At 30.5% G+C, this 27,555-nt stretch overlaps 6 protein-coding genes and 1 long non-coding RNA gene across 11 annotated transcripts; 3 read left to right on the plus strand and 4 right to left on the minus strand.

Moving 5' to 3' along the window:
• Positions 1 to 47: 47 nt before the first annotated feature.
• On the plus strand, positions 48 to 6,531 carry LOC105431575 (BTB/POZ domain-containing protein 10). Of its 4 annotated transcripts, none has more exons than XM_089081464.1 (8): positions 48 to 264; positions 884 to 1,009; positions 2,510 to 2,626; positions 3,089 to 3,250; positions 3,415 to 3,686; positions 3,937 to 4,134; positions 5,070 to 5,864; positions 6,037 to 6,531. In XM_089081464.1, the coding sequence occupies exons 2-7, from the start codon at positions 894 to 896 to the stop codon at positions 5,531 to 5,533; spliced, it is 1,329 nt and encodes a 442-aa protein (XP_088937590.1). In that variant the 5' UTR covers positions 48 to 264; positions 884 to 893; the 3' UTR covers positions 5,534 to 5,864; positions 6,037 to 6,531. The 4 variants fall into 4 exon arrangements, with proteins under 4 accessions (XP_088937590.1, XP_088937592.1, XP_088937591.1 ...); XM_089081465.1 differs by lacking the exon at positions 48 to 264 and adding an exon at positions 428 to 601; XM_089081466.1 differs by lacking the exon at positions 2,510 to 2,626 and having other exon boundaries at positions 49 to 264.
• A 705-nt stretch (positions 6,532 to 7,236) lies between these two features.
• On the plus strand, positions 7,237 to 15,914 carry LOC105431576 (protein nervous wreck). Of its 2 annotated transcripts, XM_089081455.1 has the most exons (22): positions 7,237 to 7,433; positions 9,111 to 9,208; positions 9,303 to 9,348; positions 9,484 to 9,569; positions 9,932 to 10,076; positions 10,181 to 10,317; positions 10,610 to 10,673; positions 10,893 to 11,021; positions 11,213 to 11,335; positions 11,584 to 11,687; positions 11,926 to 12,070; positions 12,313 to 12,390; positions 12,553 to 12,604; positions 12,737 to 12,840; positions 12,950 to 13,094; positions 13,217 to 13,389; positions 13,529 to 13,838; positions 13,967 to 14,181; positions 14,395 to 14,488; positions 14,582 to 14,707; positions 14,809 to 14,840; positions 15,129 to 15,914. In XM_089081455.1, the coding sequence occupies exons 1-22, from the start codon at positions 7,413 to 7,415 to the stop codon at positions 15,699 to 15,701; spliced, it is 3,000 nt and encodes a 999-aa protein (XP_088937581.1). In that variant the 5' UTR covers positions 7,237 to 7,412; the 3' UTR covers positions 15,702 to 15,914. The 2 variants fall into 2 exon arrangements, with proteins under 2 accessions (XP_088937581.1, XP_088937582.1); XM_089081456.1 differs by lacking the exon at positions 14,809 to 14,840 and having other exon boundaries at positions 15,129 to 15,358.
• On the minus strand, positions 11,221 to 12,432 carry LOC148935456 (uncharacterized). The gene is made up of 3 exons (XR_016140336.1): positions 12,292 to 12,432; positions 11,501 to 12,089; positions 11,221 to 11,355 (listed from the first exon to the last, which is right to left on the minus strand). It is a non-coding gene; the product is annotated as an uncharacterized LOC148935456 (long non-coding RNA).
• A 775-nt stretch (positions 15,915 to 16,689) lies between the features above and the next one.
• Positions 16,690 to 18,840, minus strand: scu (hydroxysteroid 17-beta dehydrogenase 10). Its single transcript, XM_011645839.3, has 4 exons — positions 18,518 to 18,840; positions 17,830 to 17,997; positions 17,302 to 17,638; positions 16,690 to 17,030 (listed from the first exon to the last, which is right to left on the minus strand). The coding sequence occupies exons 1-4, from the start codon at positions 18,524 to 18,526 to the stop codon at positions 16,774 to 16,776; spliced, it is 771 nt and encodes a 256-aa protein (XP_011644141.1). The 5' UTR covers positions 18,527 to 18,840; the 3' UTR covers positions 16,690 to 16,773.
• A 682-nt stretch (positions 18,841 to 19,522) lies between these two features.
• Vps16A (vacuolar protein sorting 16) lies at positions 19,523 to 23,538 on the plus strand. Its single transcript, XM_011645840.3, has 16 exons — positions 19,523 to 19,697; positions 19,820 to 20,006; positions 20,121 to 20,249; positions 20,316 to 20,460; positions 20,588 to 20,706; positions 20,811 to 20,986; positions 21,062 to 21,434; positions 21,499 to 21,626; positions 21,739 to 21,883; positions 21,960 to 22,094; positions 22,162 to 22,323; positions 22,404 to 22,553; positions 22,623 to 22,870; positions 22,943 to 23,039; positions 23,134 to 23,237; positions 23,308 to 23,538. Exons 1-16 carry the CDS (start codon positions 19,642 to 19,644, stop codon positions 23,444 to 23,446), a joined length of 2,493 nt encoding a protein of 830 aa, XP_011644142.1. The 5' UTR covers positions 19,523 to 19,641; the 3' UTR covers positions 23,447 to 23,538.
• Ppcs (phosphopantothenoylcysteine synthetase) lies at positions 23,064 to 25,357 on the minus strand. Its single transcript, XM_011645841.2, has 6 exons — positions 25,221 to 25,357; positions 25,024 to 25,154; positions 24,864 to 24,958; positions 24,574 to 24,788; positions 24,211 to 24,393; positions 23,064 to 24,138 (listed from the first exon to the last, which is right to left on the minus strand). Exons 1-6 carry the CDS (start codon positions 25,347 to 25,349, stop codon positions 23,956 to 23,958), a joined length of 936 nt encoding a protein of 311 aa, XP_011644143.2. The 5' UTR covers positions 25,350 to 25,357; the 3' UTR covers positions 23,064 to 23,955.
• Positions 25,358 to 26,127: 770 nt separating this feature from the next.
• Positions 26,128 to 27,069, minus strand: ND-MLRQ (NADH dehydrogenase (ubiquinone) MLRQ subunit). The gene is made up of 3 exons (XM_011645842.3): positions 26,909 to 27,069; positions 26,676 to 26,822; positions 26,128 to 26,404 (listed from the first exon to the last, which is right to left on the minus strand). The coding sequence occupies exons 1-3, from the start codon at positions 26,957 to 26,959 to the stop codon at positions 26,348 to 26,350; spliced, it is 255 nt and encodes an 84-aa protein (XP_011644144.1). The 5' UTR covers positions 26,960 to 27,069; the 3' UTR covers positions 26,128 to 26,347.
• Between the last annotated feature and the right edge of the window lie 486 nt (positions 27,070 to 27,555).

A 27,555-nucleotide genomic window follows, 5' to 3' on the forward strand; every position in this document is an offset into this window, starting at 1 on the left:
TTCAACCTCGTTGCAACCGAACGGAACATTCTCATTCTCGATTGCGCAAAACTCGTACGGGGAGGAATGTTCCAGAGATATTGGCTATAGTTGAATGATAACGACATAATTGAGACGTGCATTATATAGTTATATCTATTAATCGGAGAGCCGTTGTCACATCGGGTAAACCCATATCCACGCTGATTCATACGATCTGGAGATCTGCGAATCCACGAAGAGGCTTTTAAAGCGATTCAGCTGGTTCCTCTCGATCTCAAGATCGTAAGTGTCATCGGATTTCATTTTACATGACGTTTCCTTGATATTTGACAAGAATGGCGAAATTCCGTATTTTCTAAAGACAGTCTAGAATCCGAGGAGGTTAAAAAAAAATTTGAAAATTTTGTCAGATTCGCTGCGCTTTTTTGCGATACCTTTCTATGTATTTGACAAAGGCATAGAATTATGAAATTTTATATTATTATGTATCGGTGAATAAAAATTAAATTTGATCATTAAAATCTTCATTTAACGATATAAAAAAGATAAAATCTATGAAGATTGTAAAGAAAGAAAAATAAAACGATAAACTTTTGAAGGTTAGGATTTCTGTCAGAAGGTTAAAATATTTTTATAATGTAAAAAAATAAATTCGTGTCTAGTTTTACTAATGTAGCTTAATCTCGGTTTAATTTACATTTTTTTTATAATTTCTAGAATTCAAGAATAAATAGTAAATTAAACCGAAATTAGAATCTACGATATATATTAATAGAAATCAACCATATGTTTTCTAAATCTTGGATTAATATTCCGCGAAAAATCGGAAATCATCAGGAAAGAAAAAAATTTTTATCTGTCCTTTATTATGTTCTCTGTACATGCTTTTCTATTCTGTAAGGTGGTTCAACATGTCAAATCCGTCAGAGCGCATTAATTACGTGCAAGACAGCAGCAGCGATACAGAAACAGATTACAAAGAGACCGATGGGAGAGGAAGACATCGTTTATACAAGAACAGATTGAGGTAAATCCCAAATCTCTCCCTGCTCCAAGCTTAATCGTTTAGTTCTATATTCGGCAAAATACAGAATGCCTGTGGAATAATATATTCTCATGTAGATTCACAGCAATACTTGTTACAACTGTTTCTGTTATATTACAAAGTGACGAGTATTATTATTAACATTTAGGAAGTTGATACTTTCACAAGTTAGAATCTACTATTCTATATGCGAACGAGAAGAGATTAGCTCTGACTTGAATTCTTACAGTGTCTTAGATCTTTCAGCATGCACTTATCCTTATATATTATTTGCATGTAAGTTATTGTTCATATTTCAATCTACATGCATCATTTTGCCAATTGATAAGAAATTAATGAAACTTATAAGACATGTATTAATAAAGAGAATGCACAATAAAAATAGAATAATATTACATAGATATATTTATGTTTTAAACAGTGTATGTTATGCATTTTTCATAATACATTGATTAATTTTAACTATATTTATATTAATTTTTTCTATCATTGACCAAAATTTATTATAAAGTTTTTTATCTTATATTTGAATTCTGTGTATAATTCTATGTATAAAAGAATGAGAGTAAAGAATATATAGACAAAATATATATCTTGTAATTAGAGAAATTCACAAAGCACTATTTGCTTTTTTATCATAGACCATTTTGTATATCATAGAACATCAAATATTTCTCTACAAGGTATTTCAGATTTTAATAACCAAACTAGGTCACATATTTTGTGAATTAAAAATAAGAAAGAAAATATTGTATAAACATAAGTAAGGATTTATATATATAAGAACTTATGAAAATTAAAAAATTTTTAATGTCTTGATATAACTTTTAAAGAAAATATGTATCAAATTATGATTGTATATTTTCTTAATCTGACTCATAGAGCTTTCTGCCACAGTTGATGCGTTAATATCTTGTATATATTGATAAAACATATATATATATATATATATATATATATATATATAACATATATATGTATGTACGTATATGTATATATATATATATGAATGATTTCATGAAATTATATTATCAATTATCGTTTTGTATGAAATATGCATACATATTTTTCTAATATACATGCGTGCTTATACATATTAATTGATAATTGATAATACAATCTCTTTGAAATAGACATTTTCTAAATTTGTAATCATATTTGAAACCATATAATATTTTAGAATTGAATTCTTTTCCATGGTATAGGCACCCAAAATTCAACTTTCCACGAAATAAAATATTTATGAATACGAACAAAGGATTATTTTTGCGATACGTTTAATCTCCCAAAACATCGTACATCATTCTCTTGTATCACGGGAATTTGGCTTTAACATAATTGCACTGCATTTTGTGATATGTATATATACCAGATGTTCTAGAAGCAAGAAATTCTTATAAAATAGCATAGTACAGACGTCACAGGTGCTTGTACTAGTAGCCGATTAGTATAAGATTACGTGGTTGTTCTGTGCATGTATAGTTGTGGTGGCTCGTCGAAGCCGAAATCTTGTCTGGTACAGAGGGATAGCAGCGGCGATCGACATTATCATTCTTTCAATACCGGCAGAAATTCCCACGGCATGAGAGTCATGAACAGGTAAATGCACGTAACAATTAAAAGCGCTTTTTTTCCAATGTTCAAGAACATATAATTTAGGAATTTCATTAAGTAAAATTGAAATAAAAAGAATGAAACACATATTATTTTTAATAAGTACACATCTCTTTCTATAATAAATGATATGTATTTTACTTATCTTTATTATCTTTATCTTAATTAAATCACATGTATAAACATATAGCATTATAAATATTTATTTTAATTAAATAAAAGGGAAACACATTCTATGTATACACATTCATTTCGAACAATTATTCTTCTCTTCTTATAATGTCTGCAAATCTCAAAATCGAGCTACCAGGCTTCGCAATTGATAAGGTAGGTCTTGTAAGCCGCGTTAACACAATATTTTCTTATGCATCTACCAAAAAATCTGTGCAATAAAAAGAAATACGTTAGTACATGTTTATTGAAAAAGGCAATTAATTTTTTCTACAGAATTCGTTCAAACGTTAATATGGCAAAACAAAATCAAAGTCAAAGTCAGAACAGCAACAGAGATAATGCAATATCAGGAGGATCGGCGACAGCATCTACTACCGGGGTTAGCAATCAACCAGCTAGTGATGAAAGAATCACCTTAATCGTTGACAACACCAGGTGAAGATAGAAACATATTCTCAGATAATGAGATAATGATGTATTATTGTATTACCAAAGAATATTCCAATTTCTAAATTATTCTTTTATCAAATTTGTTGTCTATTTTTTTATTAAATCCATTGTTAATTTATTTTTTTTTTGTTATTTGTTTATTGTTTCAGATTTATTGTTGATCCTGCTTTATTCACAGCACATCCCAACACTATGTTGGGTCGTATGTTCAGCTCGGGCGTGGAATACGCTCAACCTAATGAACGCGGCGAGTATGAGGTCGCCGATGGCATTTCCGCCATGGTTTTCCGCGCAATTCTGGAATATTATAAAGGCGGAGTAATTCGGTGTCCTCCAACTGTAAGTGTTCAAGAACTACGAGAGGCGTGTGATTATTTGCTAGTGCCTTTCGATGCTAGCACTGTAAAATGCCAAAATCTCAGTGAGTATTATAAAAATATTAAAAGTAACATATAAAAATTATTAATATATATGACATGATAAACGTTTCTTTCATGTATCACAAAATATTTTAATTAATCTTAACCAATTTAAATGAGACTTAAATTAATCACAATTCACAAATTAAGTAGGCGGAAAATGAAACCGATATAGGAAATAATTTACTTGTAAGAATATAGGAAATAATTTACTTGTAAGAATTTTTAAAATTATAAGATTTGTTGTTGCAGGAGGATTGCTGCACGAGTTATCGAACGAAGGTGCACGCTGCCAGTTCGAGGTATTCTTAGAAGATTTAATCTTGCCATTAATGGTGAATAGCGCACGACGTGGTGATCGCGAGTGTCACATTGTTGTCTTGCTTGAAGACGACATCGTCGATTGGGACGAGGAGTATCCGCCTCAGATGGGAGAAGAATATTCTCAAAGTAAGTATACAGAATTATCCAATTTTTTCAAAAATATGCTTTAATAAATTATTTTATTTATTGAGAAATGTTTTATGTATCGCTACGAAAAGTTAAACTGAAATTTCGTTTTTAATTAAATTATCAATATTTATAATATATTTTTTGTAATCTAAATATGTAATATGAAAAATATAATATAAAATTATGATATTAAAAATTCGAAGAAAGCTAAAAATTACACAATTAAAAATTATATTAAAAAATTATATTGTGTAATTTGTTTAAAATAATTTTATTATATATTTTATAATCTACTATATATTATGAGAACTTTTTAAAATTTTCTCTTTTATGCATGCTTTTGAAAGAGTTCGAATAATGTGCTATAAATTTGAGTAACCTTCAGAAGCTCTTTAAGAAAACACGTGCACTTTTTTAGTTATGAATACAACAAGCGTTAACCTTGCGCATTTTCCTGACTACAAGTATGTTCAGTGCAAAATCGATTAGCTTTATCTTTAAAGGTACATAATCTCCATTAGTTCCGCCTGCTTTCTTCAACGATGAATGCTCAAGGTAGCTTGCGATATTAATATGACCCTGTATAATGTGTCCTACATATTTAACCCCTCGCACATTCAGGAAGTGATAGAACTTGTATACAAGCTAGAATTTATCAATATTTTAACTAGAAATCTTTTTATTGAGTTATGATAAACATAAATAGCATAAATATAAAATAAATATAATTTTGAAGATTGTGATACTTGTTACAATAGAAATGGGAATATTTCAAAATTTTTAGAAATATTTCCAAGTTTTATATATATATATTTTTTTATGCTTTGTTAGATTTTAATTGAATTTATTACTTGTTTTTCTTTCCTCCTCGTCATTTTTTATTTAAAAACTGTTAGATCCTAAATATTAAATGTGCCCTTTTTTATTTCTAGCTGTCAATAGCACGGCGATGTATCGCTTCTTTAAATATATTGAGAATCGAGATGTTGCCAAGCAAGTGATGAAGGAGCGCGGTCTCAAAAAAATTCGTTTAGGTATCGAGGGTTATCCGACTTACAAAGAAAAAGTAAAGAAACGTGCCGGTGGTCGTGCTGAAGTCATCTATAATTATGTTCAACGACCTTTCATCCATATGTCTTGGGAAAAGGAAGAGGCCAAGAGTCGCCATGTTGACTTCCAATGCGTTAAATCTAAGTCAGTGACAAATCTCGCTGAAGCCACAGCCGATCCTGTTCTGGATGCTGCTGGAAATCCTATGCTTCTTCAGGTTGCTGAAGGAGCAGTTTCCCAGCCGGAAGTAATTGGACTTCCTATGGGTTCGGATGTTGATGTGGATGGACCTATGGGATCTGGAGATCAAGATTTAGGCCCATTACCATCTGACGATCTACCATAAAAGATGGGAATAGAGTAGAGTGGAATTTAGAAATCTCAAAAAAATTTGGAAACAAACTTTAAGAAAATATTTATAATTTTTTAAAAATTCTTAAGAAAAATCTTATAATCTTTCTATCGTGAAGGATGAGAATTGAAAACCGGAGTGTACTAAATTCTTAAAAGACTGAGATGTATTTTGACTTGAATCGCTAAAAATTGAACCTTGAAGGCTGTAGAATACATTGGATTTTAATGATTATTGAGAACGGAAAATAAACGAATAATTCTCCAAGATGCATATCCTGAAGATTTTAAAGTTTAGAAAAAGGAATGGTTCGATTATTTATAAGGTAATTTCTCCGTCCTTATGATACTCATTTCTTGTATAGAGAAAAATTTATTTACATCAAAAGACTTACTTAAAATGAATAATTTTAATTATATTATAATTTTGATTATATTGATAGATAAGAACTTATTTATTGTACTATTAAATACATGGCTTTTTTTTTTTTTTTTTAGATTTTTGGTATCGCACAATATGTATGGCTAAAGGATGTATATCAAAAGTCTTATCAAGACGCTATGCACTCCAGTCTTTATGATTCAATGTTTCGCTTTTTTTTTTTTTTTCAATTTTTTGTTCCGGGTTTATATGATTCTGTCTAAAAAATATTTATTGAAATCAATGGACATAAGAAAAGATATTTTTAATTAGTGATAATGATATGAATGTCATTTTTCGCTTTGTATGATCCTTCAAGATCTATATGATTCTGTTTAAGCAAAAAGACTCATATTAAGACTAAACATAAACTTCTTCGTCTAATATCTCTTGTCATATATAACTTTTGCAATGTGTATATATAAGCGTTTATTACATATATATAGATTTACGACATACTGTGTGAATATAATTGCGATCGATGTATTATTATAATAACATCTACCATCGTTCTTTCCCGTTTTATACCATTATGATAAATAAAGTTGAATACGCGATTTCTCAATAAATAAGTTTTATTCTTTTTACAACTCCTTAAAATTTATTTTTTTTTATTATAATTTTATTAACTAGCCTTGTATTATAAAATATTTTCTTTAATAAGGAGATGAAACTTATGGGGATGGATACAAGTTTATAATTAAGCAATATCGGCCATGTATTTACATAATTCGTTTTATTTACTTTTAGATACTTGATCTACCTTTAAGCTTGTTAAGCTTTCTAAATAAAATTTCTCTTTTTTTGAGCATGAACTTTATGGATTGCTTTTTATAATTTTGTTTTCAATTCTTATTTTTAATCTGACAACATCTATTTATCCAAGAAAAACTTGAGAACAATTGTGGATAAAAGAGAAAATACTGTAAACATACTGTATACACATAGACTAATAGGCAACATTCTAGATGGAGCTTTATCATTCCCTATTCATACAAATAGAATATATCTTTATCGTTTGTCTTTTTGTAAGATATATTTTATTTAATAGAATCAATGTATAATACGTTAAATCTCTAATTATAACTAATTATGATTAACATCATCATGAAAACTTCTAATGAACCCTCTCCCCTTATCTGCCCCTCTCATCTCTCTTTTTCGAGGCTTAGTAGGTCGTCAGAGAGGAAGTCGTTCGCCGACCCGGGGGAGGCGCAAGCGCTATTAGGGGGTGGGGATTGAGCGATCAATAAGCGACGTACTACCCCCGGCGGTAGCCTCAGGAGGGCAGGAGATCAGTAGCGTACGGACACGCGAGAGGTGCACGACGAGGGTGCGTGCGTGGGGTGTGTGCGCATAGAGGGTGAGTCGCGAGTGAGCGAGGGCAAGTGAGAGCAAAACTGTCCCTCCTCCTCCTCTACCCCCCGGCGCTGCGGGAAAAACTCGCCTCAGCATGCAACCACCGCCGAGAAAAGTAAGAGGAAGTCATTGCGTACTCTCTCGAGAACTCGCCCCCGAGTAACGGGTTGTGACCCCCGCATTCCGTATTTTGTAGAGTCGATTTTCCATGTTTAGATAACGGAGAGACGTTCTTTACGCAAGCGAAACACAAGAGTCATCTTATATAGTTACACAAGAAAATCGACCTTATATCGAGTATCAAACATAATCGTTTTTCTATGTTGAAGTTAGAAACATAGAAGAAAAATGAACCTGAAGGATTCTTCATATCTTTTATTTTTTATATAAAATGATAATATCACAATTTTTAGTGCAACTCGATATTTTTATGCGAATTAATATATAACTAAAGGCACAAAAAGATAATATCACAATGAAATATGTTTTAAATCATAAGATCCATATTTCTTTCGTACCTTCCGCGAAAAGTCGAAAGATTTTAAAAAATTATTATTGCAATCATTTTATTAATCTCTAAATATTAAATATTAATAGTGATAATAATAATTTTATATGTTAATCTCAGAATAAGACGTATCAATAAAAATATAATAATATTACTATAATATGGTAATAGAATACGAGAAAGCGAGAAAAATCTATTATAATTATAACGTCAAAATTAAAATTCTGAAAAAATATGCCTTATGGTCTTAATTGATACGAAGAAGAAAGCTTTTCAGAATAGAAAAGAAAGAAGAATAGAATAAAAGAAAGAGGAGAAAGAGTTAATAAAATAAAAAAATAAAAGGCGAAAAAGTGCACGTTCAATGTAATAACATCCCTGTTAACACCCCTCATGTGGAAATTTCGCGAGCGATCTAATTTCGGTATTATTTCATGTGTTAGATGTTAGGGGAGACAAATTATACGCGTAGAATTTACAAAATCATAAAAACTTTCGAGAAATAGCGGAATGATAGAATAATTTTAAGGAAATATGTTTATCGATTTTGGAAACAAAATTTGTGGTGTGCGTTTCCGAGTGAAAATACGTTCTCTGTTAAATGCATGTACGTATGTATGCATGTGTATGCGTGCGTGGTGTGTGTCGCGTACATGTGTATATGTGTGTAACTAATATAAATGTTTATTATATGAATAATATAAATTATTAAGAACAATTGTTGCAAATGCTACAATGTTTACAGTTTTAATTATTTATATTTATATTAAAAATTATACATTTATGGATTATTATCATTTCAAATAATAATTATAAATATTTATAAAATATCTTAAATTATATATTTTGAAAAATATAATTTTTTTATTTTTAATATTCTACAGTAAATCAATTATCCGATAAAATGTTGTTTATATATAATTTTAATGATACGTCGCAATTTACTCTTTTTGTCCGCTGGGCGTTGTTCACAGTCGTTTCTTTGAAAATAAGGACTTACTTATACACCTATACATGCACATGGATAAATAAAAAATTCTTGTTCACCGAGAAACAACTATAAATACTGTTCGTATGTGATATTAAAGTGCGCTGTTTTACATCATTGATTACCATTGATTTTCAATTTGCATTTTGAATGAGAGGGAATGTGAGAAAGAAAAATGCAGAGACAAGTTGGATTAATTGTTAAAAATAAAAAATACACGTAATTAAAACATGAGATAATAAAGTGCTTGATTTATTATTTATTTAATTTGTTTTTTCTTTGTTTGTGATTACAAGGGAAACTACGCAAAGTTTCTGAAGAATGTGCACGCGGAGCAGGCGGCAAAATTGCAAGCGAAAAATCAACACGAGTGCGATCTTTTGGAGGACATACGGTGAGGATGAACAACTTTAATTATCATTTCAAGATTATTATAATAGAAATTTTTTAAATAATTTCAAATAAGCGATAATCTTTATTTTTTTCAGTAATTTCACGATAAAAAAGTCTGCCATTGAAAAATCCTATTCTGAGGTAAAGAATTATCCATGTTTTTAATGTATATGCGTATTTATTTTTAACAGTAATTAATATTTTATGATATCTTTTACTATTATTTATATATTTTAATATTTTATAATTGCGATACTCTGATTTATCGTTTTCCAGGCGTTACTTAAAATATCGTCCGCATATTTAAATAAGAAGATACCGAACATACCAGATCTCAAAATCGATGGAGCAGAAGAAAAATGGTAATTGAGTGACATATACGGTTGCGAAAAATCTTGATCTTACGCCAAGAATTATCTTTACGCATATATAATATAATATCCGCATTTGACTATTTATCAATTTTCAATAATTAATTGATCTAATCCATATGTACAATTCTTACAATTTTCTTATGCACTGTAACGAGAGAAGGAGGTAAAAAAAATCGATGTGACTCAATAAAAGTAAGAATTATTTTCGCGTAGTATAAGCACGGGAATTTGACCTCTACGGAATTGTACCAGTTTCAATTCTTGGCTTATCGATCGGGGAAGTTTGCCAAGGAGAAGAAGGGTCATAGGTAAATGGCAATCCGCGCTGGCGGACGGTCGAATGATTGTAGGAACATGTGGAACGTGTGGCGGACTGTGCTGGAGGAAAACGAGAAGCTGGCGCGCGCACGCCTCGCCGCTGTCGAGGTCTTCCAGCAGCAGATCGCCGATGACGCTAAGAGTCTCAAGATGCGGAAATTACAAATCTCGAAGAAGGTATCTGAATATAAGATTTTTGTCAAATAAATATTAATAATACATTTCATATGCATTCATTTTTATATGCATAAATTTTCATAAAAAACCAATCGGATTTCTAGGCAATCGACCAATTACTGATAGTACAAAAAGAGCTCCAAACTTGCGTACAGGATGTCGACAAAACGAAAAAATTGTACTTTGACGAGGAACACAGTGCACACGATGTGCGCGATAAAGCAAAGGACATTGAAGAAAAGTACGTATATATCAAGTTTCGATTATTTGATGTTTCAAAATTAAGCCATCTCTCTTTTAATCATAAGAGTATTTTTTTAAAAAACAAAAGTGTTTTTCTTAATAGAATTCATAAAATAAAAACTTTAATTAGTTTTATTTATTCATTCCTCATGTTTTCTAACTTTTCCAGTCCTAATAATTTTTCTAATTCTTTGACAATTTATTCTTTTGATCTCATTATCATAAACTAACTACATAAGCCAACCATATAATCACGACTATAATAATTCATATCCAATCGATGCTTTCAGATTGAAGAAGAAGAAGGGTTCCTTCTTCCAATCGATAACGTCTTTGCAGAAAAATAGCGCCAAGGTATATGATCTTACGTTAAAATGATATAATTATTGCTGACATTTTAAGCCATAATTCGCATAAGATTTTTTAAAACTTTATAATTTTTGAGGACTTTATTATGTAGATATAATAATTTTTTTCAAGCAAAGATAACAAATACTTTTGAGATACTTTAAATATTTGGATATAAAAAGAAAATAAAAATAAATTTTGATTAATTTTATTTGCGATTGTCAGGTGAGCTCGAAGAGAGATGCTTTAGAGGAGAAATCAACTGGTGCTCGTAATGATTATCTATTGAGCCTCGCCGCCGCCAATGCCCATCAGAATCGATATTTTGTAGTCGATTTACAGACCACTATGCAGGTAAATCACATCAAGTCACGGTAATAAGATTTGCAAATTGACAAAATGGCAGCAAGATCAAAAAGGTTTCAAAAACATGTTTAAATGTTTTCTTTCTTTATTTCTAATGTAAATTATCTTCTGTTCCGTCTTCATGTTTCTTATATTAAACCTAGATTACTTTCACTTACCGCATTTCTCTATGTCACTAGTATTTGGAACAAGAAGTTTACGACAAAGTAGCAGAATATTTAACGTTGATGGGACGTACAGAACTACTCACTTGTCTAGCCACACAAAACAGCTTCGGCAAAATCCGTGATCAAGCTCAGCAGGTATATTTAAGATCACATCACTAATTTGTAAATAAAAATACATAAATATATTATATATAAAATTAGATATTATATTATTATATTAGATATATATTACTAAAGTAATAAACAAGTATAATATATTATTATATATATAATATTATTATTCATTTTTATATTTCTTACTTATTTTGAGCTTTGCATTTTTTAATCCTCTTCTCAAATTAATATTTAAAATTTTTATTTTAAGTAATAATATTAAATTACAGCTCACTAGGGAATACAATATTCAATGCTGCTATTTATACTATCCCGTTTTGAAGCAACATATTCAATACGAGTTTGAACCTTGCGATAATGATCCAATAGATAGGTTTGTAGATTATCTCTTTCTATATGTTATAAAACATTTTATATATATATATCTTGCACGTGAAATTCTGATATAGATAATTTTCTATTACATAATAAATTACATTGATATAATAACAAAATGAAAACTATAACTATAACTATAACTAATCGATATTAAATAAGCGTTTTTAAAAATTTTAAACCTACATTTTAATAGCATAATAGCATAATCTAGATGAAATTTTTAACGAATTTAGGATAACTGCCGATCATTCGGCAGCAACGATGTTGGGCAAAGAAGCACGTCGCTGGTCGACAAAAATTGCCCGCGAAGTCAGTAGCATCCGCGAAAATAATCGAAAGCTTCAAATGCTGCAGCAACTTAAAGAGGCTGGTCAGAAGGTTCGTAATACTGGATGTTCTAAAAAAGAGATATCATGTGCATCAGTAATGTAAATATAATATATTGATTCCATTGAAATTCTATATTTTTAGTAAATCTTAAAATGATATTTCTTTGAAGAATCTATAATTAATAATATATATATATATATATATATATATATATTATTATTATAAAATTTTATTTTATTAGGATAATTATTGTATATATCTATAAAAACCTTTTAATTTATTTTTTTCAGACTGATCCGAATGATCCTAATGGTCCAGATTTAGATACTAAGATAGATGAGTTAAAGCACGCTATTCGTCGAGCGGAGGTAAGAGTTTTATTTAATTCCATCTATAAAATAAAGATTTACTTATTTATATATCCATAAATTAATCATGATAACGATATGATACGTCGCACTTTCACAAACAGTCTCACATACACTCTCACACACGCGTACATACACATAATTTATATCTTTTTCTAACAGACTGCAAAACTTAAAGCGGAGGCAAGGATAGAATGTCTTCGACACGGTGGAGGTTTGTCAATATTTTCCACATTTTAATAAAATCACGAAAATATTAGGAAAACTTATGAAAGAAAAGAGCATAAAAGGAATGTAAGGAAAATACCTTTCATGATATTCTTACTTATTGCTTCGTATTTTATAGTGAATGTAGACGAATTCTTGCAAGAAGCTGAAACACTCAGTGTCCAGGACATGCCACGTTCGGCCAGTTCTCTCTCCGTTAGAACAGATGCATCTGGTGCAGCGGTAATTATTAAAATATATAATATGCCAAATTGTATCAAAATCATAAATTTTTCTAATTTTTAATAATAAAAACAGAAATGTATATATATATTTAATTCTTTATCTATAGGAACATCCGTCATCAGATTCATTCTATGATAGCGATGGTGACGGCGGGAGCGACCTAACAACATTGGAGCGACCTGGGAAGAATGCGCTTCAACAAGAAGAAGATGTCGAAGAAAGGCAGAGGCATGACAGTGCCGAAGTTGATGGTATGCAGACTATTTTCATACGTTGTAAATTTATAAATATTAACACAATTTATTTATTATTCTTATTAATCTGTTTCGTACATTTCATATGTACTGTTTAAAAAACAAAAGATTCTCTTTAGCATTGCTAGAACAGGAAAAGCAACGAATAGAGCAATTAACAGCAGGCTGGGATGATCCGACAGCAGTCGATTGGGAGAAAGAAGAGAAAGACGAGCACGAGATGATGCACGAGACACCAGAGATGCCTTCAAACCAACCCATATACAAATGCACTGCTCTATACTCTTACACAGTAAGCGATTCTAGTAAAATTGTTTTATAGAGTGCAAAATTTTGATCATAGGAAATTAAATAGTACTTTGTATATCAAAAATATTCCTAATTAAAATGATATGTTTTTTTATTCTGTAAAAAAGAAAATTATTTTTTAGGCGCAAAATCCCGATGAGCTTTCTATCGTGGAAAGCGAGCAGTTGGATGTAGTGGGCGAAGGCGACGGCGATGGATGGTTAAAAGCAAGAAATTACCGTGGAGAAGAAGGTTTCGTACCCCAAAACTATCTCGATGTGGAGAGAGAACCCGAGATCATCACCGGCGGTCTAACTTCGCAGGGTCCAGGTCTAGTTCAGCAGATCTCCTTCTCGTCTGTTGATTACACCATTGATGATCACGACGCCGTCGATCCCGATGCCAATTTGCAAAGTGCCGCTTCGGAAACTATAATACAAAATCATATTGGGGGTATGTCAAAAAATTTGATTTATTTACAACTTATTATTATTTACAACTTTTGTTTGTTCTGACAAACTCTAAAATCTTAAATATTAAAAACATGATAAGTAATACATGATATATATCTTAAATTCTAGAAATGGAGCAGTATTGCGTCGCGCTTTACGATTATGATGCGACATGCGATGAGGAGTTAAGCTTTTTAGAAGGCGACATCGTTAAAATATTGAAAAAAGAACCACATGATGTAGACGATGGGTGGTGGGAAGGTGAATTAAGAGGTCAGCGGGGTCTGTTTCCCTCTCTCGTTGTGGAGCCCTGTGGCCCAGATGGATGTCCTTTGACCCCACAGGTGAAAAATTAAATATGAAATAGATTACACGCATATGTATCGATTTGTAAATTAAATTAGTCATATATCATGACTATAAAAAATATATTTTGGTTAAAATTATACATTAATTAAGCAGAAAAATGTATTGTGTTAAACGTTAAATTATAAATCGAATAATTAATTAACAACAAATTTAATAACAAAAATAATATAAAATTTTTATTATTCTAGGACAACACAACACCACCGAGTTCTGCGCCGCCAGTCTTTACCCCACCGGAAGTACCAGAATTTTTGTTAGCCGATGAACTTGCTCAGATGGAAGGTAATTATAATTATTTTAATTCACTGTTAATTTAAATATTTATTTCCTATTTATATATATATATTGTATGTATTTTTCACACGTCTATTATAGAATCACAAGAAGGAAAAATGGTGAATGGTGATAATAGATTCATGATAAATTTATCCCAAGATCAAAAGGATCAATATGGTTCACAGTTCGATAGCGATAAACCAGAGGAAACTCCAGGTATATTAGGTGAGCTTCCAAATTAGATTAGAATTTTCAAAATAGGCTATGATAATAGTTGAAATACAGCAGGTATTTTAATCTATGAAATATTATAACTTGCTGCGCAGTTGTGGAGGTAACAGATGAATCGGGTAATAAGGTAAATTAAAACAATACGAGAGATCATATAAATTAGATATTTAACATTTGGTTTTAATACTTTCCTTTTTATAAAAAGCATGCAGTTATTTTTAGCAAAAATTTAACGTATTAATGTTATAAATGTATCTTATAATTTAATAATAAAATCTGCTTCAGAGATTAAAATTAAATTTTGTTTCTGCAAAAAATATGTCGTGTTTCTTAAATTTAATAGCGATATATGATTCATATATAGAATCACAGAAAATTATTTTATACCAAAAATCAAATCTTATTCGACTTGCAGACGGAAAAGTTTGAGGATCCCAAATTCAATGACGATCTCAAATCTGATGATCAAAAGGATGATTTTGGTCTCGGAGTAGCTCAAATCGTAATCACAGCCGCAACTCCAATGGAAGAGATCGAACATCCTTTCCCCGGTGCGGAGGAAACTCCGGGAGATTCAACAAAATCCGCAGAAGCCCCTGAAGTTGAGCCGGAAGCTTCAAGCGTGGCTTCAGATCCAAATGAAAATGAATGTAAAGAAGAAGAAGAATCAACCGTCATGTTGGACGAAAAAGAAGCAGAAGAAGTCGAAGAAAAATCTACAATTGACGAACTTCCAACCGACTCGGCACCATTCCCGATAAGTAGCAGTTCCGGAAGCGAAGCGGAATCAACTTCCGGTCCCAGCACCAACGAAAATTCTCAATCGAGAGGAACAGTAGTGGAAGTGACTGAAGAAGTTACCGAGGTCATGGAAGAAGAGGAAATAGCGCCAGGCAAGATGCTGGTAGGAGGAAGAGCCAGCATCCCGGATGAACTGCAACCAGATCAATTGGAAAAATTGCAGACGCTTAAGGAGTCGAACGCCTAGGGCTGACTGGGCCCCGGGGCCCAAAAGGGTAGAATTACTTTGCCTGATGGCCACCCCGACAACTTTCGACATCTGCTAGACTTTTGGCGATCGCCTGAAGTGCTAGGCAAAAAAGACTAACTGTAATAAAAACTCACACTAAGACTCTCTCTAAGAGTCATAAAATTCTTACGGTGATCGAGTATTGGTGGAAATAAAGACGTTTGGAATTGTGACTGAATTATCTTTAGAATAATGAATGTTAATAGATCAAATGGTATTGAAGACTGTCTAAAATATAACTATAAACGTAATTATTTTCATGTGTCGAAAGCACAAGAAAATTTCCAGAATACAATTTAACTGGCTTATAATTATCTCGGAAATAATGTGTAAGTTTTTATCAATCGGAATTATAAAAAAAATTTTTTATTTACAAAACTATCTACCATACTGATTTATTAACATCCATGAAAAGGAAAGAAGATGTTTTAGCGCATATTAACTGAGAAAAATGATTAAGTTGAATAAAAAATAATTTTAAGTTGATAAAAAATATTTAAAACCAGTACAGTCACAAAGAATAGATAAATTAATGTACAAGATCACTAAGACTTTATATAAGGTCACCGAGATTTCTTTGTGTTGACCGATTAATAAGATACTAGAAGAATTAATTGTCCTATTTTAGGGCAAACTGGGCTTTAATGAGTTGATTAAACTCTTAAGTTAATGAAAATGACGAAGGAGGCGGAGGGAGAGATTTTCTTTCGTAGGAAATGATGTACAGTGAAACGGAATAATAGAATTGTCGATACCTGTGTATTATAAAGGGCGTACATTTCAAAGGAATTACACTGGTGTTGCATGTAAAAAAAGACTATTCATTCAATATTCCTCGTTTTTCACTTTATCCTTATTTAAATATATCAATGATCTATAATGCCAGGAAATTTATTTGAATGCAATGAAATAAAGATTTCCAAGGATTTTAGAAATAAAATTCAAATTTGTAGAAAAATTTTATTGTTTGCATATACATGCGAAAAACCATATAAGTCTCAAAAATATTTTGATAACAATTGATAGCTCTTTAAGCTTGCATTCGCAAAGCACCATCCAATCTAATTGTTTCTCCATTTAATAATGGATTTTCAACGATTTGTTGCACCAACATGGCATACTCATCAGGATTCCCCAATCTCTGAGGAAACGGTATGCTTTTTGCCAAGAAAGTGCGCACCTTGTCCGGCAATTCTCTTAATAGTGGAGTATCGAAAAGTCCTGGAGCAATTGTTACGACACGAATTCCATCCTTGGAAAGATCGCGAGCAATCGGTAAAGTCATTCCTACATAATAACGTGAATTATAGAAAACTTATAAAAAATAAAAGAAAATAAGAGAAATTTATAATTTAGAATAAAATAAATAATAAATAAATAAATGCAATGATAAGCATGGCAAGAATAAAATTATGTACACAGTGTCTCAGAATCAAGATCTTTTAATCAGTTAATGGAGCTTACATATATCGTGGTAGGATTGACAACTAAGAATTCTGAAATACTTTGTATAATATTTAAATGATAAATAAAATAATAAGAAATTAAAGTAACATACCTACAACTGCTCCTTTTGAGGCAGAATAAGCAGCTTGTCCCATTTGACCATCAAAAGCTGCAACACTTGCAGTGTTGACAATTACACCTCTTTGACCATCTTGATTAGGTGTGTTTTCAATCATCAAACCAGCAGAAAGACGAATAGCATTGAAAGTGCCAATAGTATTGACGTGAATGATTTTAGAAAAATCCTCCAATTTGTGAGGAAGTTTTTTATTACTATTATATGTTTTGAAGGCTATGGCAATGCCAGCGGCGTTGACGAGAACATCAAGCTTGCCAAATTTTTGTTTTGTAAGATCAAGAGCAGCCTGAACATCAGATTCTGAAGTTACCTTAAAAAAAGGAAGGATTTAAACTAAATAAAAAGGTAATGATAAGATAAGAACAAATTAAATAAAAATAAAACAAAAACAATTATAAATAATAATTATAATAATAATTATAAATTATCTACTTTAAGATAAGATGTAATTTCACATGTTTTAAAAAATAATTATATTATTGTATTAAATATTATACATACATCCATAGGTGCAAATACTGCATTGGTTTCTCCCAACTCATCAGCCACAGTTTTACCTTTCGAAGAAGGTAAATCTGCAACAATTACCTTTGCCCCTTGTTTGACAAACCTTTCTACAGTACCACGGCCTAGTCCAGAGGCACCACCAGTCACCAAAGCCACAGTACCCTATAAATAAAAAGATGTTATATTTATCATTTTTTATATAAATGGATTCCATTAATTTTAATATATAAAATATATTTCATTTTGATTTTTACAGACAATTATCTTCAAAATCTTTACTTGAATAGAAAGAAATTATTAGATGGGAATTATTCTGTTTATAATGAAAAAATGTTTTTTAATTACTATAATTTTGTTCTAAATGCTTATAAATTATTTAACAAAAGTCAAGATCTTTTTTTGTAAATAAATAATAAAATGTTGTTTTCGAAAAAATTGATATAACCTTAAAATATATAAATATCCAAGCAAATTCTGACGTTTTATAATATAAAAAATACAATTCAATATATTATTAAACAATGTAGTGTCTTATAATAATAATGTATATGATACAGACTTAATAATAATAATACTATAAAATCAGAAACACATAAAACAATTGCAATACATTGTTGTTAAAATGGAAATGCAAACATATGTTTTATATGTTTTGTACATATGTTTTAAATAATGTACCTACCTTCAACATTTTGAGGATTCAATTTTTTTTTTTATAAAAATAAACGACGTTCGTGATAACTCCAACTATCCACAAAACTCGCCGGAGTTCTTCTGCAACAACGATGCCAGCGAATCTGAAGATATCCCGTACTTTGTACTTGTTGTGACGAAATAAATTCCAATAATGACTTGCAAGAAATTATATCGGCGAACTTTGAATCTGCTGAGATAACAAGTTATATCATATATCGGGTTTGGCCGATAGATACTAGATGATAAAGATAAATAGAAATAAATGAAGTGTATAATTCAGCGAATGAGAACGGACCAACAAAAAAAAATATTGAAAGATTACATTCGTGCTACATCGAAAAGTACACTTAACAAATATAGCATCTTAATGAGCTTGCAATAAATGACCTTGCGATAAACGCAAATATTGAAGATATGATATCCACAAGATATAGAACAACGATATGAGTATATAAAAATTGTCCACTTTAAGAATATCTAGCGAACTTGGCTAGAGTTAAACTCCAGTTAACTAATGTCCATTTTTACCAATGTAGATTAACTTTAGTCTCGATTTAATTTTTCATCTTTTTCTAATAGTAATAATAAATTGTAAAACCAAAAGTATATAAAACAAATGCAATACATTGTTATTAAAATAGAAATACAAATATATGTTTAAACAATAGACGTATCTTTAATATGTGTCTGTGTTTAATTAAATATATTATAAAGATATTTTTAATAAAAAATTGCGATAAATTATGATACTATATATCTTCAACATAAATATTAAAAATTTAATGTAGATTTTCTTTTATTCAAATTAATATAAGCAGAAATAGATTTTTACTCAATTGACTCATAATTATGTAATATGCTTATTTATTTTCTCTTTTTATAGAAGTATCAAGTAATAATCAAGTTTGTTACTCGTGAAATAGAGGAGAGAATTGTTTTCTAGGAATAAATATTGTTACTAGAAAGCAAATTTTCTTATTGGATGTCCGTTTTGGTAAACAGAACGAAGCATGCGATCTGTCAAACGTCGAACACTGAAGAATACAATCTGTCACGATTTGTAATAATCGGTAATAATCGTTTTGTCAGTCACATCAACACGTTAAAAAAATGTCGGCGATGTTAACCGCCGATTGGTTTCCTCTGGGACGAGACGTGTACTTTCGGTAAATGTAATTTTAAAATTTATAATCTTTTTTTGACAAGTGCAACTTTTTATACGGTTATATTTGTGTATGATAAAATAATGGGCTTAGCATGTTACTGATAATATCAATTTTTATTACAGAAAGTTCGAGCTATATCCATTATCTTTCCAGCATGAGATTTCCAGCAACAATTTATTAGTAGCAGCTCCTTATGGAGGTTCCATCGCTGTAACGAGAAATCCCAAGAAACTTGTCAAAGTCCAAGGAGCCAGTAAGCCTTTGATATTGCTGTATACATCGTCAGGAAAATTGACAGCCAAGTTACAAGTGAGACTTCTTTAGTTTTAAGAGATGCTGAGACTCTAGCTTATTTCCTAAGTTTATTCCTTAGTAGATATAATTGAGAATTGTTTTAAGTTTTACTTTTTATTTTTCTTTTAGTGGAGCAGTGGACAACTGATATCCTTTGGCTGGTCTCAACAAGAAGAATTGCTGTGTGTACAAGATGATGGCATGGTTCTTATATATGACATGTTTGGAAATTATCAACATACTTTTAGCATGGGAAATGTAAGTTAGTTAAGATATAAATCTGTAAATAATTATTAATTTTACAATATATTGATTTTTTTCAAGGCTGCCAAGGATACTAAAGTTGTCGATGCCAAGTTCTTTACAACATCTAATAGCACTGGCATAGCTGTTTTAACATCTACCAATCGTATATTTTTAGTGAACAATGTATCCGAGCCAAAAGTCCGACCAATCACTGATATGCCAAGCAAGTATAATATATTTATATATTTAATATATTTTTATATATTTAATATATTTTTATATATTTAATATATAAATACATTTATACATTTATACATTTTTTCAATTATTGTTATCGTAATTATTTTTAGGATATGGCCAGATTGATTGTTGGTGTATGGTACATTGTGATAGAGAGACACAAGTGATTTTGTCAAATAGAGAAGGGATATTTATAATTCATCAATCTTATCAGACCACTGTTTTATTTGTAAGCATATTGTTTTATAATTTATAAGATTATTATATCTATTATAGAATTTTATATTTAAAAATTAATATTGGATTTAAGAAATTATTTTATTTCGTTCCTAGGATAATCTCTTTAGAGATAAAATCAATAGCGTAGTAATGATAGCTGTATCCAGCAATAATCGACATATCGCACTCTGCTCTGATACTGGACATTTGTACATTGGTTCGATAGACTTCAGAGAGAAATATTGCGAATGCTATATAGATTTGAAAGAACCTTTAGTAAATGTAGCCTGGTTGGTAAAGAACTATATTATTTAGAATTAAGATATATATTTTAAAAGATATTAGAATTTAACAAATATTTGCAGGTGCGGTACAGAAGCTGTGGTATGCAGTTGGAGTAGTACAATAATGGTAATAGGACGTAAAGCTGATACCATAGTGTACAATTATGATGGTCCAGTACATCTGGTTACGGAAATTGATGGAGTACGTGTACTATCGAGCAACTCCCACGAAATGATACAAAAAGTACCAAACGTTGTACAGAGAATATTTAGAATCAACTCGACTGATCCTGCTTCCTATCTCCTGGAAGCTTCCAAACAGTTTCAAAAGAAAAGCCACAAAGCTGACAGTTACATAGATTTAGTAAAGGACAAGTTAGATTCGGCGATAAAAGCGTGCATCGATGGTGCGAGTCACGAATTCGATTTCGAAACACAAAAAATTCTGATGAGGGTAAATTGGATAAATATTTTTGTCGGAAATATTAAATAATTATCTAATGTCAATTTTTCATCAGGCTGCCAAGTTTGGGAAAGGATTCAGCAAAACAATGAATTCGGAATATTATGTTCAAATGTGCAGGACTTTGAGGGTCTTGAATGCAGTGAGGCATCCTGCTGTGGGTATTCCATTAACATATACGCAGTATCCTTTTATATTCATTTGATGTATAATATGCAAGATTTTATGCATTTTTTTTTTTTGGTAATTGTTACAATATAAAATTGTTACAGTATAAAATCCTTATTAATATTAGATTTAATATTCTTACAAGTCAAGTGTTATTAGACCGGTTGGTAGTACGGAGACATTATTATTTAAGCATACAAATAGCACGACACTTGCAGCTACCCGAGATCGACGGGGAAAGTAGAATATTAGCACATTGGGCTTGTTATAAGGTAAAAAATATGTCAAGAGATAGAATTTTACATATTATTTAAAAATTATATTTTTCTATTTTTGTATATTTTATAGGTGAAACAAACACAGTTAGACAAAGAACAGATAGCAGAAGAGATTGCTGATAAATTAGGATATGCTCCTGGTGTTTCGTATAGCGAAATTGCAAAAAGAGCAGCGGATTGTGGACGAAAACAGTTAGCCATTAAAGTAAATATTCATTTATATGGGTATATAAAGTAATATATTTCATTGAATACATATCATTATTTTTCAGTTAATTGACTACGAACCGCGTGCGCATCAACAAGTACCTTTGCTGTTAACACTTGGCGAGGAACGTGCTGCTTTGCATAAAGCCGTGGAAAGTGGCAATACGGATTTAGTTTATACCGTTATTCTTCATCTCAGAGAAAACATGACTCTCGGAGATTTCCAAGTAAGCAGCAATACTTTATTCCAAGCGCAGATATATTAAATATACATGGAAGTCTTATACAATAATGATCTTTAATACAGATGTCTATAATGCATTGTCCTCTCGCAATGGCATTATATATCAAATACTGTCAAAGTCATAATAGAGAAACGTTGCGTGACATTTACAATCAATACGATGATTTTCATTCACAAGCAGTATGGTTTATCACCGAGAGTTATCAACGAAAAGTTAGTAAAATTATTCTTGCACTTTTAATATTTTAATACACCAAATAAATAGATGTGCTAATTTTTTAGAATACGATGTCGAGAGATGCATTATTGCAATCTGCTCAGGAAAATTTTAGATTGGCTCGTAATGATATAAATGCGTCGTTAACAGAAGAACAGATAAAACTGTTGAAATATCAAAGATCCCTAGAAGATACGTTACATGAATCGGTTGTGGGAAAACCTCTGCATGACACTGTGAAAGTATTATTGCTCCGTAACGAATTGAAATTGGCGGATAAACTACGATCAGAATATAAAATACCAGATCGAAGGTATATTAATTTTTATAATCTTAAACAAATTATTTATATTGTTTTAAATTATATCGAGTAATATCTTAATAGATATTGGTGGTTAAGAATACAATGCCTAGCGGAACAAGGCTTATGGAATGACTTAGAAAAATTTTCCAAAAGTAAAAAGTCTCCCATTGGTTATGAGGTAATGATAAATAACAAACTTGCATTGTTTCGATATAATTATACATTTATTTGTTTATCAACTTAGTGAAATAATTTCTTCATGAATTTTTAAGCCATTCATAGATGAATGCCTGAAGTATAATGAAAAGTTAGAAGCAAGAAAATACTTAGCCAAAGTTAAAGATGATCTCAAAGTAAAGTATTTAGTGAAATTGAAGTAAGTAATTTGAAAACTATATATTTTATGAAAAATATACGAAGCACATATAAATATTATAATTCTACAGTTTGCTTAGCGAAGCTGCACAAACAGCATATGAACAAAAGGATATTGCAGCTCTCACATTCGTGCTGGCGCAATGCGGGACATCAGATAGACAATTCGTAGATAAGGTCAATATGTTGTTAGCTAGTCTTAAAAATTAAGATTTTTCTAATCCGGTTTACAAGGTATATTTATATAAAATTTATATAACATTTGACACAAACAATGATCTTAAAATATTTTCCCATGTCAATGTGAATATTTAAAATATAATTCCCATAGATCATTAAAATAGTAAATACCTTTAATAAGAAATATCTCACTTTAATCATTATGAATGCATTTTGTCTATTCTATTGGAACATTCTATCTATATAAAAATGTGAATGTGTATTTGTTGTATAAAATAGAGGTATTTACTGAAAATCTTACATATATTATATATCACTTTTAAAATTCCACACACACACACACATACACACACTATATATATATATATATATATATATATGTGTGTGTGTGTGTGTGTGTGTGTGTGTGTATTAAATATTCTATTATATCAAACCTCATCTAATTGTGATATTGTAACATCTTTTCACTTTCAAAATGTATATCTTATAAATAAAATTAATTAAAATATATTAAGTATTAGCTTAAAAAAATAAGTTGATCAACTAATTTCTTTAGACTGTATAAACTTTGCATGCTTCTCAACGAGATCATTTACGATTAATTGTTCAATTTCATTACCATTATTTAACTGTTCGTTTGTAAGAGATAGAACGTAATTATTTTCCTTGCTAACAATTATCACTTGTTGCTTTCTAGTTTGCAATATGTTAGCTATTACAAGCTGAAAAAAATTCCCATCAAGATTTAAATATTATCTAGAGAATTCAGAAAATTTAACACGATAATTACTTACATTATGATGATACTTATTGAGGGCAGTCCTTGCCTTAGAAATCAGCAAGCTTTCATCGGTTTCTAATTTAAAGGAAATTACAAATGCCTTTGGTACCCATAAACTAACTAATGGAGCTAAAATCTTTGGTACTAATTGAAGAGATATAGTTGGTGGTCCAGTCGAAGAAATCTTGTGTACTGACTAAAAAAATTACTATTTATTAGAATATTATTTATTAAAATATTATACTATTTATTAGAATTTATTGCTATGATATACTTGCTATGATATACTATTTATTGCTATGATATTTATTGCTATTGATATTTATTGCTATTGATATACTAATGAAAATATATTTCATAAATAAGATAAATTTACCATCTCATTGGAAGGAATGTAAAAATCTGAAACTGCTGCTGCTAAATATAAAATAGCTTTATTCTCCAAAGGCGCTAATGCTTGACAGGCAGATCGAAGCAACCAGAGATATTCGGAGAGAGTTGTAAAAGTAAGTTGCAACAATTTGTTTTGATCAAATGCCTCTCTATATTTTCGCAATACTATTGCTACCTTCTGTGTATATTCTGGTAAGACTATGAAAATAAATATATATCTAATTTGTATCATATATATGATTCTATATATGATCAATTCTTCTTGTAACTTACCTGTAATAACAGGATTCTCATTTTCTGATAGTTGAAGTAGATCTAAAAATTTCTGTCCCATAAAATGTCTTGAGAATGGTTCCAAGGATTTGATTCTGAAGATGTAACAAATTATGTACATTATTTTATTAAGTAATGATGTAGAATATTTAGATATTACCTATACATAAAAATAACTGCATATCCATGCTCCAAAAAGTATTCTGCTGAAACTGATCCTCTTGTGCCTGCACTGAAATTGTCTACAAATCTTACTGTATTGTGTTCTAAAGGTACCGTTGTACCTCCGCTCTATAACATTATAAATTAGAAGATTGTAAGAAAATTATATATACAATGTCAAATGCTAGGACTTACCGTTACCAATACCACTTTGTTACCCGCTTCGAAATGCTTCCTGGTGAATTCTTTCAATGCCTGTTCATTTTGCTCCAAATCCTGAGGAGGTGGATGCTTCGCATAGAAATCTTCCCATGTCGAAACCATTATGGATGATTATAATATAAAAAAGTTGCTGTGAAAAAAATAAAAATGTATAAAATATTTGATACATGATTATTATTTAATACATGATATATTCTAGACATGTATTACATAACGACAATTATCATAATTTCATATCAACGCCAACGAATACTTTATTTATTACATATTATTAACAATATTGTACTTATTTCTACGGTAATTTTTATGTGTTGTGTGTGTAACATGTAAATTATGAAACACAAATGAGACTGCGAAAGAATTATAAACTAACCTCGACGTCAAATTTCCTCAAAGAATAATTTAACTTCGATTGTCGATCAATTTTACAAATATTAATTGCATAAAAATTTCAAAATAAGATGCCTCATATGTTTTTATGGAACAGAGACACCTTCGCTATTTCAATTTCGCACTTTGAGAATCCTTCTGGAAATAAGGCGAACACGAGTCATTAGAATATACTGGAATGTATTAGAATATACTGGAATATACTGAATCATATTTCTTTCCATGAGCAGAAGTAAAAAACAAAACATTAACAATATGTGTATCTTTATTACATAGTGTTATTACATACTATCTTTATTACATAATGTATTACATACTATCTTTAGATATCTTTTTTGGCAGTGACTCGTAAAAAATATCTATATATATATATATATATTTTTTTTTATATTAGTTACTGTTCCTAAAATTAAAATTTTAAATAATAATTTATTACTTTGATGATATAATATATAAAAAATATATAAAAGAAACAGAACATCCTATGACATTTATAAGATAAACAGATAATCCTTTATTCTTTTTGCCAAGATTACATTACATAATATACACATTCAATATCAGACTTCTTCCAAGAGTACTATAGAATTGTTGTGTTCCTGTCATTTGGTTGCAAGAACAAAAGCATAATTTAGAGACAAAAATACTTAGAGGTAGTGATTTATATAACAATTTATTCCTATAACAAATACTAATTTACATAGCGCAGTTCAATATTCGGGCGCCGGGCTCTTAACTTTCGTGTATTCATCTTTTGTCGCATAGAACTGCAAAAAACATAAACATTGGTATGAGAATTCTTTTCGGACCAATCGATTCATCTAAAATGTTCGAACTTTAAACAATCTATTATTTGCATCAAACTTCAGAACAGAATTTCATTTGAAATTTCAAAGGCTACTTTGACAGTGTGTTTACTTGAGCCTTCATATGTTTCTTTTACAAAATTATATGTAGAACTCTAATCTTTTTCCCTCTGAATTCTGATGCGAATTGTGGATCGTTTAAAAATTTGGAGTAATAGATCGCATTCAGCACCTTGTAATGTTTATCTTTGTATGTATTCCATGGCTCAGCTTCCTTTTTGTTCAGCCAGGAAACATCGGGATTACGTGTCGCCAGGCGTAACGTGTACAGAAACGCGCCACAGCCTCCTAGACCTATGCAAAAGTACAGTGGCAGCAGCTGGAAAGAAAGAGATAGACATAAATCGCTCGGTGTCGCGCAATTGTTCCACGGTACGAAAAAATTGGCAAGTCTCGCATGCTCACTGCCGGGTTCTTCATCACACTGCTGAAACTCATTCCCTGCATTTTCTTCATGATTGCAACGTTCTACGGAAGATCTGTACAGTAGAAGAAGTATCAGATGTACCTCCGCGTACTGTTTTCCACAGCGCCGAACGAGTTTATGGCCAATACCTATCTGGCGACTGCGCGATAAAAGGCCAATCGCAGTGGATGCGAGATAGAAAAGCAAGAAGGACTTTTTTAAATATTCAATTTAAAAATTAAACTTTTGATTTTTAATTACTGAATGAATTTCTATTCCATTAAATAAAGAACTGATAGAAATAGGTTCTAGAACGTCGTTATAATATATAAAGTGATTTTTATATAAGTGGATTAAGTATTTATAATTTTGTAAAAGTTGTATATGTTAATACGAAATATGTACAATATATGTATTTTACATATGCTTTTGTAACAAATTTATATTTCACAATTTTTGTGAAAAAATATATCGGATATACTTTTCATTGATGCACATATTACGTATTACATAAAGTGTCTCAAGTGCATTACACACATAAAATACACATACGCACGCATATATAAGATGTCCCAAATAAAATAATCAGTAATAGCGAATTCGATTGGTCGCACTAGTGCGCACTGAGTGTCGTCTGTCTCACTTT

The sequence above is a fragment of the Pogonomyrmex barbatus genome, unplaced genomic scaffold (genome assembly GCF_055798465.1).
Source record: "Pogonomyrmex barbatus isolate J1 unplaced genomic scaffold, ASM5579846v1 scaffold5, whole genome shotgun sequence".
Classification (NCBI taxonomy): Eukaryota; Metazoa; Arthropoda; class Insecta; order Hymenoptera; family Formicidae; genus Pogonomyrmex; species Pogonomyrmex barbatus.